The following is a 12731-nucleotide window of genomic DNA, read 5'->3' on the forward strand; positions in this document are numbered from 1 at the left end:
GTAATTCTTGTGATATTTCAAACTTTTCCATTATTATTATATGGGTTATGGTGATCTGTGACCAGTGACCCTTAATGTTACTATTGCAATTGTTCTGAGGCACCATGAATCATGCCTGTATAAGACTTTGAACTTAGCTGAGAAATGTTGTGTGTGTTGTGACTGCCCTGGAGCCCATGAGTTCCGCTGCCTTTCTCCCTCTTCTCAGGCCTCCTTATTCCCTGAGACACAACAGGATGGAAATTACGCCGATTAATAACCCTCAACGGTCTCTAAGAGAAAGGAAGAGTTGCAAGTCTCCGACTTTACATCAAAAGCTAGAAGTGACTAAGCTTAGTGAGGAAGCCATGTCCAAAACCTTGACAAGCTGAAAGCCAGACCTCCTGCACCAAACTGTTAAGTTCTGAATGCAAGGGGAAAGTTCTTGAAGGAAATTTAAAGTGCTACTCCAGTGAACACACAAACAATAAGAAAGTGAAAACAGCCTTATTGTGGATGTGGAAAAAGTTGTATGATCTGGAAAGAAGACCAAGCCAACCACAACACTGCCTTAAACCAAAGCCGGATCCAGAGCAGGGCTGTGCTCAGTCACTTCGGCCGTGTTCGACTCTTTGTGACTGCATGGACTGTAGTCCACAGGCTTCTCTGTCCATGGGATTTTCCTAGCCAGAACACTGGAGTGGGTTGCCATGCCCTCCTCCAGGGGCTCTTCCTGAACAAGAGATTGAACCTGTGTCTCCCGTGTCTCCTGCATTGCAGGCGATTCTTTACCAGTGAGCCACCGGGAAAGCCCTGAGCAAGGCTCTAACTCTCTTCAATTCTATGAAGGCTGAGAGCGGTGAGGAAGCTACATAAGAAAGGTTTGAGGCTGGCAGAGGTTGGCTTACGAGGTTTAAGGAAAGACGTCACTTCCATAACATAAAAGTGCAGAGTGAAGCAGCAAGGGCTGATGTAGAAGCGGCAGCAAGTTATTGAGAAGATCTAGCTAATTCATGAAGGTGGTTACACTGAACAACAGAAGAAACAGCGTTATCTTAGAAGAAGATGCCATCAGCACTCTCATAGTTAGAGAGGAGAAGCCAATGCTTGGCTTCAAAGCTTCAAAGGACAGGCTTATCCTCTTGTTAGGGGTGAATGCAGCTGATGACTTCAGTTCAGTTCAGTCGCTCAGTCGTGTCTGACTCTTTGCATACAGGGACTGCAGCACGCCAGGCTTCCCTGTCCGTCACCAACTCCTGGAGCTTGCTCAGACTCATGTCCACAGAGTCAGTGATAAGTTGAAGCCAACACGCATCTACCATCCCCCAAATCCCAGGGCCCTTAAGAATCGTGCTCTGTCTACTCTGCGTGTGCTCAATAAAAGCAGCAGCAAAGCCTGGATGACAGCACCCCTGCTCACAACACAGTTTACTGAGTATTTCCAGCCCATGGTTGAGACCTACTGCTCAGAAAAAAGGGTTCCTTTCAAGGTGTTACTACTCACTGCCAAGGCACCTGGTGACCACAGAGCCCTGATGGAGACGCACAATGAGACTCACGTTGTTTTCATGCCTGTTGAGACAACATCCGTTCTGCCGCCCAAGCGTCAGGGCCACTTCGACTTTCAAGTCTTATGACTTAAGAAACACACTTCATAAGGCTATACCTGCCATAGACAGTGATTCCTCTGGTTGATTTTGGCGAAGTAAATTGAATACCTCTGGAAAGGACTCAACATCTGAGATGCCATGAAGAACATTCATGATTCATGGGAAGAGGTCAAAATGTGAACATTCACGGGAGTTTGAAAGAAACTGATTCCAGTCCTCAAGGGTGATTTTGAGGAAGGAACGGCAGATGTGGTGGAAATGGTGAGAGAACTAGAACTGCAGCCTGAAGATGTGACTGAATTGCTGCAATCTCATGGTGAACTTTATGGATAAGGAGCTGCTTCTTGTGGATGAACAAGTAAGGTTGTTTCCTGAGATGGAATTGACTCCTGGGCCAGATGCTGTGACAATGGTTGAAACAACAACAAATGATTTGGAATATTACCTAAACTGGCTTCATAAAGCAGTGGCAGGATTTGAGAAGACCTCAATTGTGAAGGCAGTTCTACTGTGGAGAAATGTTACAGAGACATTGTTCGTGAAAGGAAGAGTCAATCCATGTGGCAGATTTCATTGCTGTCTTATTTTGAGAGATTTCCATAGCCATCCCAACCTTCAGCAACCACCACCCTGATCAGTCAGCAGCCTCAACACTTGCTCCTTGGAAGGAAAGCTATGACAGACCTAGATAGCATTTTAAAAAACAAAGACATCACTCTGCCAATAAAGCTCCATGTAGTCAAAGCTATGGTTTTTCCAGTGGTCATGTATGGATATGAGAGTTGGACCATAAAGAAGGCTGAGCACCGAAGAATTGATGCTTTTGAACTGTGGTTTTTGGAGAAGACTCTTCAGAGTCCCTTGAACTGCAAGGAGATCCAACCAGTCCATTCTCTTAAAGGAGATCAGCCTTAGTGTACATTGGAAAGACTGATGTTGAAGCTGAAACTCCAATACTTTGGCCACCTGATGTGAAGAGTCGACTCATTGGAGAAAACCCTGCCTGATGCTGGGAAACATTGAGGGCAAGAGAAGAAGGGGGTGACAGAGGATGAGATGGTTGGATGGCATCATCGACTCAATGGACATGAGTTTCAGCAAACTCGGGGAGATAGTGAAGGACAGAGGAGTCTTGTGTGTTACAGTTCATGGGGTCACAAAAAGGCAGACCCAACTTAGTGAATGAACAATAGCTTCTTATTAAGGTATGTACTTTTGGAACACAATGATATTGTATACTTAATAGAATACAATAGAGTGCAAACATAACTTTTATATGCACTGGGAAACAAAAACATTAGTGAGACTTGCTTTACTGTGATATTGCCTTGTTGTGATGGTCTAGAACTGAACCTGTATTATTATCTCTGAGGTGTGCCAGTGGGTTTTGTGTGGCCGTGAGAAGCGGGGGGCTCAGGGGTTCCTGTGTCACCATCTTGGCCTCTGTCCCCCTCCCCATTCCTGTAGCATGCTTTCCCAGCCTCACAATGAGGCTGGACACGTGAGGATGAAAGTGGGGGGGGGGGGTGTCATCATTCATTCACTAACATTTAATGGGTACAGCCTAAGCTGGACACTGGGGTTATAAAGACAAAACAGGTACAAATCTTGCACCAAGAAAGCTTAGAATCTTAGGGAAGATCCAAGGAAACAGCATTTCAATGTGATGAATGGATCACAGAGGTCTGTGTAGTAGTCTGAGAGCTTGGAGGAAGTCGTGGGCTGGGCGCATGGCTTCATGGAGGAGGTAACACATGCTCTGGGTCTTGCAGGTCGAGTAGGAGCTTGGCAGGCAGGGGTGCACACTCCCATTAGACACAGTAGATTTATGCATCAGAGAGAGGGGTCAGTGTTCCCAGACTTCTTTAAGCAGGCACAGCCAATGAAAATAATCTCCTCTGTGGCTTTGGACAACACTGCTACAACTCTGGAAGTCTCGTTCGCCTTCTTGTTGAATAGGAGGAGGAACGTCAACTGCTTAGAACCCCTGGGAGAACGAATCAATTTATGTGGTTTACAAGAGCAAGTGTTTACTTATTAGAAAGCCTCCAGGGGAACACATGGAGGAGAACACCCCGCTTGAGCAAGCAGCAGCAAATGGGGCTGGACTCGCATTAGCCCGAGAAGGATTGATCTTCTGTCACTGATTCCCCAGACCCCCAGCAGTTTTGACTTCAAGCTCGTTCAATATTTTAAAACCAATTTAAAACCAATTTTTGAGTTGGTTTTTTTTTTTTTTAAATATTGCATTAATCAAAAAATGCATTAAGTGTAGGGTCAAATAGCTTAGTTGATAGGAAAAGCCCAATTGGGCCCCAGGAGACACAGGCTTGTCTGGTTGGATAATGTCATATCAAAGCCCAGAAACCGCTCAGCTTTCAAGAGAGAACAGTGGAGCATGGCCACGGACGGCTGAAAGGAAAAGCCTTACAAGTGAATTGAATGGAAAGGAAATTTGAAGAAGGCTAATGACGGTATTTTGTTGTATTAGCAACATTCAGACATGAGGATTCATCTGAAGCCTTCCGTCCCAGGAGGGGAGGCTGCGATGAGATTTTTATTGTCAGGTGTGTGGAGTGCCATCCTTTCAAAGGTTTCAGGTCAATGGGATTGCAAAGGTCACCCATTTGAAGATCACTGTGGTCTGAGAGAAATGAAGGAAACAGAAAATAAACTGGCTCTAGGAAAATAAAAACCCTTCATTCTCTTGCCAAATGGAATTGGCTCTCTCAGTTTGATGAAATAGATTGTTGGGTTCATCCTTCTCCGTGTCCAAGAGTAGTCCTGGGTGAAATGAGGAAACCGGAGACGTGGAGAATATACGGGTTATCCTGGGTTCTTTTCTCTCTCTGCCTTGCATAGGGAAGGCTGAATCCTTTGTGGCTGGTTCAGCTGGGTGTGGCCAGGGGAGACATTAGCAAGAGCCCAGAGGATGGGTGGGAGAAGCCAAGGTGTGGTCATCACTCCCCTCCAGCTTTGGGTCCACTCCTGGCAACGTAGACTCCCCGCCCCCCAATTGCGTCTCTTTTCAGAGCTCCTCTGTGGCTCCGGCCCTTGAGGCGGGTCCCTGTGAAACACCCTTTCCGCCTCCTCTCCCTCAGGCCCGGGGCAGTCACGGCTCCCCCCGATGCTGGACTCTCAGACCTTCCCCATCAATCTTGGTTCTTGCGACCCTTCCCCCCACTGCAGGTCACTGTGACCCTTCAATTACAGTCTCTTCATGTGTGCATCTGAGGAGGACCCTCAGTGGGTCAGAGACTTAGGAAGAAATGGCAGCAAACCCCCCAAACTCCAGTTGCCTTCTGTTCTCAGGCAGTCGTGGACCAGCAGAATTTTCCAGTTTGGTTGGGCCATTAGCTTCATTTTGAAGTAAGAGAAATAAGAGAAATAAGCACCAGCTTGGGGCTGGTGCACTGGGACGACCCAGAGGGATGGTGTGGGGAGGGAGGAGGGAGGAGGGTTCAGGATGGCGAACACATGTATGCCTGTGGCGGATTCATTTTGATATTTAGCAAAACTAATACAATTATGTAAAGTTTAAAAATAAAATAAAAAAAAAATGAAATAAGAGAAATATGAGGCCTGGTTCAGTTACCAGGGGCACCAGGCAGGAAGGAGGCTCATTTTAGAGAGGTCCTATTCCAGAGGTGTCTCTTCTGAATCCTCTCCTGGATATCCCTGTCTAGGATTAAAGATTCCTTGTTGGAATTCCTATCATATTGACTGTGCAGCCCTGTGGCATCTACCGTGTGTGTGCTCAGTTGCTAAGTCATGTCCGACCCTTTGCAACCCCATGGACTGACTGTAGCCCGCTAGGCTCCTCTGTCCATGGGATTTTTCAGGCAGGAATACTGGAATGGGTTGCCATTTCCTCCTCCAGAGGACCTTCCTGACCCAGGACAGAATCCACATCTCCTACGTCTCCTGCATTGCAGGCAGATTTTTTTTTCTTTTTTCTTTTTTTAGCCACAGAGCCACCTGGGGAGCCTGTGACATCTGATAAAGTAACACAAACTCCATGAGAGCAGGCACTTTATCCCCGCAGACGAGAACAAAGCCTAACCTGTTAGAGGTGTTTAATACTATTGAAGAAATGAAAGAACCTCTTTTCCTTGATAGATGCCACTGTGGAAAGGGAACGCTGCCTGAAATCAGGCCATCGCCACGGCAGCGGCCCCTCCCCTGAGGGAAGTTCAAGAGTGCAGAAAACCAGGAACCGCTCTATGCCCTGGGTACTGGCCAAGGTAGGCAAGATGTACATCGAAGGGATAATTTCAGAGCCCGGACCCTTGCACCTTCCCACACAAAGAAAGGCACTAAAATCATTAACGTGAGAGGTCTGTTTTGTGTGATTAGCAGTAATCTTTGCTGCCCCAGTGGCTCAATTGGTAAAGAATCTGCCTGCAGTGCAGGAGACCCAGCTTCGAGCTCTGGGTGGGGAAGATCCCCTGGAGAAGGAAATGGCAATCCACTCCAGTATCTTGCCTGGAGAATTCCATGGACAGAGGAGCCAGGGAAGGCTACAGTCCGTGGGATCGCAAAGAGTCGGACACGACTGAGTGATTAACTTAACTTTGATGTTTGACTCCATTTTTTTTTTTTCAGCACAAACTATTATCAGAAAAGAACAAAAACAAAAACTCCTATTATTCTGCTCCTCCCTTACATCTTCAGAGTGGTTCTTCAGATCTGTCTGAGAGTCTGTCTCCTGGCTATAGTCCTCAGTAAGGTCCCTAGATAAAAACTTAACTCACAACTTTTAGGGTGTGCATTTTTCTTCAATTGACACCATCATCACTCAACAAACACCTATTAGATGTCAGTGCACCGCGGACTGTCTTGAGCCTCAGGATGCAGGGATGAACAGAAGTCTAGCTGGCGAGAACCTTGCTTCTGCACTTTGTCCATTTGGTGCCCTCTGCTGGAACGTTCTATGTCACCTTATTCCCCTGTCCCCTTGACAAGCTCTGACGCGCCTTTCATGACTTTCTTAGGGAAGTGTTATACAAAACTGGATTTGCTACATTTTGTTTTGGCATATTATTACCATTACCTATTTTCCCATAAGCCTCCCCTATAGCTCCCTGGTGAGCCTCTGAAGATAAATGTACTTCTCTGAATTTTTTCAGAGAATCTAGCAGGGTGACTGTCCCATAGAAATGCTGTTTAATACCTGCTAATAGATGGTGTCTGCAGACACAGGCCCCTTGATACTGGCCATCTGTCCCTAAGGCCAGCTATAACGTTCTTTCTCCCATATTGTGGAGCTCCTTTCCTTTTTTTTAATTTGGGCTACCTTAACCAATGGGGCTTCCCTGGTGGCTCAGTGGTAAACAACTCACCTGCCAAGGCAGGAGACGTGGGTTCACTCCCTGGTCTGGGAAGATCCCCTGGAGAAGGAAATGGATACCCACTCCAGTATTCCTGGCTGGAGAACTCCAGGGACAGAGGAGCCTGGCGGGCTACAGGCCATGGGGTCACAAATGAGTCGGACACGACTGAGAGATTTATTAACAACAACCTTAGTGGTCAACACCAAGGTTGGTTGGTTCCTCCTGAATGAAGGGGTTGATGGAGTGGGTCAGGCGCTGGCCAGCTTTGGGTTAAGCAGTGCTCTTCTTCACTTCACTGCTACTGTTGGGAGATAGACAGATGTTAGGGTATCCCTTCTCGGAAGGCCTTGTCCATGCTCTTATCAAATGAACAGAGGGGTGTGAACTGATGGACAACACCCATTTCCAAGAGCATCAGCCGGTCTTCCGGTCTAGCCCTTCTGGTCCTGAGGCGGTGGCGGGGGTGGGTGGGGGTGGCGGGAGTCTCAGGGACACCATTATTCCTGACCTCTGGACCCAGCGAGCTTGCATTCGAATGCCCTGGAGCTAAAATGAGTCAACAGAAAGGGCGTGTGCTGCCTCTGCTGTAGGAACGGCAGCCCAGTCCTAAAGCTCCCAACATGGTCGGGCCAGCATAGTAGGAGCTGCTGAGAAGCCCTGAGCTCATGTACTGTGCTTCCATGGTTACTTTAAATTGAGTAGAAACCTCCACAGAATCTCATAGGGATTCACTTCTTTATGCTCTCATTTTAGAGCATTTTTTTAAAAAACAGGCTTTATTTTATTTTTTGTTTTTAGAATGTTAACATTCATTTCTTTTTGGCTGTGCTGTTTCTTTGCTATGCAGGCTCCTTTCTAAGGTGTGATGTGAGAGTTTCTCATTGCAGGGGCTTCTCTTGTTGCAGAGCTGGGGCTTTAGAGTGCGTGGTTTCAGAAGTTGCAGCTTGCGGACTCAGGCTCAGTACCTGTGTGCACAGACTTAGCTGCCTTGAGGCGTGGGGATCTTCAAAGATCAGGGATTGAATCCGTGTCACCTGCGTTGGCAAGCAGATTATCGCTGAGCCACAGGGAAGCCCTTTAGAACATTCTGATATTTACCATTCTCAACTTTTGAAATTAAAATGTTCTGGAACTTCTATGCCTATTGATGAGGTTCCTGTCAATAGAATGGCTAAAGGATTTATCTGGGTAGATTTCATGTTTATACCCCTCTTAATGTCTCTATCAGGAGAAAAATAATGAGCAAATTCATCAAGTGTGTTGAAATGTTTACTCCTTTCCCCTAAGGTTTGGCCGATCATTGTTGTCGTTCAGTCACTAAGTCATGTCTGACTCTTTGTGACCCCATGGACGGCAGCTTCCCCGTCCTTCAGTGTCTCCTGGAGTTTGCTCAAACTCATATCCATTGAGTTGGTTATGCCATCCCACCATCTCATCCTCTGTCGCCCACTTCTCTTCCCGCCCTCAAGCTTTCCCAGCATCAGGGTCTTTTCCAAAAGTGAGTGATAATCAATAAATAAAAGAAAATACATTTGCATTTCCTAAAGCCTGATACAGCACTTCAGAGATCAGCCTCAGGAAACACGTGCTTTACCTCATCAAGACTGAAATGAGGTATAGCTCAGCTCTTTGCAGGATGACACCCTCAGCAGGAAACCCCTTTTCTTGTCAGTTTAGAAGGCAATGGCAACCCACTCCAGTGTTCTTGCCTGGAGAATCCCAGGGACGGGGGAGCCTGCTGGGCTGCCGTCTGTGGGGTCACACAGAGTCGGACACGACTGAAGCGACTTAGCAGCAGCAGCAGCAGCAAAGCTACATTGTAGCTTTTAAACCAGGTGCCCCTAAGCTCTGTTCATCCAGGGTGGAGCACACCTATCAGATCTTTTGATCATATAATAGCTTGTCTAACCTGTTGGTTCTTTCCATAGATCAAAGAAGTGGGAAAGATGAATAAGCAATTAGCATATGACCAGATCTCCTCAGAGTTTAGTAATCTCTCGAACAAGCTATGTGAACAAGAGAGCATCCAAAGAAAGCTCACAAGAAGTCAACAAGCCTGCACGCAGGGGGATGACGATGACTCTGAGCCCCCATCTCAGTGACTCACCGATACTACTTCCCTTTTTCCCCTTAAAACCTTCATGGCTGAGCAGACTCTTCAGAGATGGTTTCTGGGGGACACTGAGTCCACCATCTCCTCAGATTGCCGGCTTTCTGATCAAAAGCAATTTTCCTTTCTACCAACAGCTGCCTCTCAGGGATTGATTTTCCAGCAATGAGGAGTTGGACCTGAGTTTGGTAAGAATATTGCTAAAGAAACAACGATATTTTTGCATCATATAATACTTCTATCACATCATTCATGGACAGAGTTCTCACCAAAGACTTTAAACAAGGGCACTTAAAAAAAAAAAAAGTGAAGTTAGTATTGATTTCCCTGATTCAGAGGTTGTTAAATTGCTTGATGTCTTTTCTAAAGACTCCTCCGATCACGCTAGACTCCTTATCCCTACTCCACTCGCCCCTGGGGAACAACTCCCGTGGAAGAACCAACACACCACACATAACCGTTGGGAAGTCTGCAGTGGGACCCTGAGGACAGGGGTCGTCTGGAGGGACTGATGACTGGGGAGCTGGAGCCCCATTACCATGGCCGTAGGCTGCTAGTCTGGTCCTTTCTTTTTCAGATTGGAACCTTTGGTGATCTCCAGAAACCAGCTCCTGTCCCCGACGAGAGCCTGAGCCCCGATCTGGGGAAGGAAGAGGGCGCATTACCTGAGTGACTGTTCCTGAGGCTTCAATCACGGCGCCGCAGTCACCCTCGTGGTACGGTTCCTTACAGTCCCGGCAGAAGACGAACTGCGGGAGAACACAAGCAGGTTAGAGGCGGGCCTGCGGGCCCCGTTTGGTCACAGCCTGCTTTCCTTTCCCTAGCTTGCTCTACTCCTGCCCCTGACTTGGTGATGCTTTCTGAGCCAAACTACCTTTCGCAAAGAGGAAAAACAGACCTATTTTGATGACACTGTTCACTTTTTACTAAAGAATGTTCCAAGCACTGCAGAAGCATTTTGAAAATGAGTCACATTTCCTCTCATCAAAATGTTTCTAGCCTAGCAGAAGAGACAGCAATGCAAAGAAATACCTATGGTTAAGTGTTACTGGTGTTAGCATATGAGGAAAACAACTCAGCCAAGAATTTCACATCTGATATTTATTTACTTGCATCAGTTCAGTTCAGTCTCTCAGTTGTGTCTGACTCTTTGTGACCCCATGGACTGTAGTATTCCAGGCTTCCCTGTCCATCACTAATTCCTGGAGCTTGCTCAAACTCATGTCCATCAAGTTGGTGATGCCATCCAACCATCTCTTCCTCTGTCGTCCCCTTCTCTTGCCCTCAATCTTTCCCAGCATCAGGGTCTTTTCCAATGAGTCAGTTCTTCACACCAGGTGGCCAAAGTATTGGGAGTTTCAGCTTCAGCATCAGTCCTTTCAATTAATATTCAGGACTGATTTCCTTTAGGATGGACTGGTTGGATCTCTTTGCAGTCCAAGGGACTCTCAAGAGTCTTCTCCAACACCACAGTTCAAAAGCATCAATTCTTCAGTGCTCAGCTTTCTTTATGGTCCAACTCTCACATCCATATGTGACTACTGGAAAAACTATAGCTTGACTAGACAGATGTTTGTTGGCAAAGTAATGTCTCAGCTTTTTAATATGCTGTCTAGGTTGGTCATAGCTTTTCTTCCAAGGAGCAAGTGTCTTTTAATTTCATGGCTACAGGCACCATCTGCAGTGATTCTGGAGCGCAAGAAAATAAAGTCTCGCACTGTCTCCATTGTTTCTCCATCTATTTACCACGAAGTGATGGAACCCGATGCCATGATCTTAGCCTTTGGAGTGTTGCGTTTTAAGCCAGCTTTTTCACTCTCCTCTTTCACTTTCATTAAGAGGCTCTTTACTTCCTCTTCACTCTCTGCCATAATGGTGGCGTCATCTGCATATCTGAGGTGATTGATATTTCTCCCTGCAATCTTGTGCAGGGAGTCTTCCAGCTTGTGCTTCATCCAGCCTGGCATTTTGCATGATGTATTCTGCATATGTTTTCTTGAATAAAGGATTTATATATCCATGTTAAAGGTCTTACTTTTGTATTGAAAGCCTACTGTGGAAAGAATGGGCCATCATGGGTTGAATTCCGTGCCGCCAAAACTCATATGTGGAAGTCCTAACCCCCGGCACCTCAGAATGTGACTGTGTTTGGAGATAAGACCTTTGAAGAGGTAAGTAAGATAAAATGGGGTTTCTCAGGTGGTGCTAGTGCTAAAGAACATACCTGCCAATGCTGGCGACATCAGAGATGTGGGTTCAATGCCTGGTTGGGGAAGATCCCCTGGAGAAGGAAATGGCAACCCACTCCAGTATTCTTGCCTGGAGAATCCCAAGGACAGAGGAGCCTGATGGGCTACAGTCCATGGGGTTGCAAAGAGTCAGACATGACTGAAGTGGCTTAGCACACACGCATGCAAGGTAAAATGAGGTCCTTGGGTGGGACTGAGCTATAGGACTGGTGTCCTTACAGAAGGCGATCAGGACAGGCACTGGGACTGAGAGACGACCATGTGTGGGTGAGGGAACGTGAAGTGTGAGTCACTCTGACGTGTCTGACGGGACTGTGGCCCGCCAGGCTCCTCTGTCCCTGGGATTCTCCAGGCAAGAGTACCGGAGTGGGTTGCCATGCCCTCCTCCAGGGCATCTTCCCGACCCAGGGCTCGAACCGGGGTCTCCTGCCCCAGGGACGTCGAAGGAGAAGGTGGCCATCTGCGAGCCGAGGAGAGAGGTCTCCGAGAAACCGCCCCTGCTCCCCCGTTCTCGGACCCCCGGCCTCAGGAACTGTGAGAACATACGTTCCTGTGGTCTTAGCCCCGGCTGTGGCACCCCAGGAAGCTAAGGCGTGGCTGAAGTGAAGCCTCTCACCCCGAGACGGCGCTCCCGTCAGCATTCAGCGCTCCCTTCAGGATGGAGGAGACCTAGGAGTCGATGGTCCTCCCCTTTCAGTGACTGAGGAGGAGGCTGGAGACCTGAATGCTGCAAAAGGAAGCTGGCCTACGCCGGCGGGCCTCGCTCGGCCCTGCGGCCTGCTTCCCCTCCCCGGCCCCGGCTGGCTCGGAGGCTCCGCGGCGGCTGAGGGCCTGGGCTCCGCGGCGACGCCCCGGGCTGGAGCCATCGCCCCGCCCCTTGACGACCAAGACCACCTTGGAAGAGCGGCCTCGGAGCCTGGGCCTCGGTTTCCTCCTCTGAGAAGACAGGGTGACAATGATAACTGTCTCACATGAGCGCCACGAGAGGTAGCTGAAATAAAACACACGCTCAGTGGCTACAGGCAGGCCTGGCACACGGTGTTTTCTAAGGAGATGCCAGCCAGGCACTGTCCTTATTTCACGGCTGGAGAAGGAGTTAGTTAGATAGTGTTGGCTGCTCAGTCATGTCCAACTCTATGCCCACCGGGCTCCTCTGTCCATGGGATTCTCCAGGCAAGAACACTGCAGCTGGTTGCCATTTCCTTCTCCAGGGGATCTTCCCAACCCAGGGATCAAACCTCCATCTCCTGTGTGTCCTGCATTGGCAGGGGGTCCTTTACCACTGGTGCCACCTGGGAGATGAGTTCCTTCACTAGAAAACTGGTTCCCTTCAACAACCACTCAATTTACTCCGTGGGGAGTAACATCTCTCCCAGCAGAAGCTGTATTCAGGGAAGATGTTCCAGCAGAAAAGAGAGCCGGTCAACGAGTATGGTGTGTGGGCGATGGT

At 47.9% G+C, this 12731-nt stretch overlaps 1 protein-coding gene across 3 annotated transcripts in view; it reads right to left on the reverse strand.

Moving 5' to 3' along the window:
* Window positions 1-12731, reverse strand: part of AGPAT4 (1-acylglycerol-3-phosphate O-acyltransferase 4) — a 1412466-nt gene that overhangs the window by 204487 nt on the left and 1195248 nt on the right. For all 3 annotated transcript variants that reach the window (XM_027551994.1, XM_027551993.1, XM_027551996.1), the window contains one exon: window positions 9698-9781. In XM_027551994.1, coding sequence (XP_027407795.1) covers window positions 9698-9781 — 84 coding nt within the window. The remainder of the gene's footprint in view (window positions 1-9697; window positions 9782-12731) is intronic.

Source organism: Bos indicus x Bos taurus, chromosome 9, assembly GCF_003369695.1.
Source record: "Bos indicus x Bos taurus breed Angus x Brahman F1 hybrid chromosome 9, Bos_hybrid_MaternalHap_v2.0, whole genome shotgun sequence".
In the NCBI taxonomy this organism is placed as follows: Eukaryota; Metazoa; Chordata; class Mammalia; order Artiodactyla; family Bovidae; genus Bos; species Bos indicus x Bos taurus.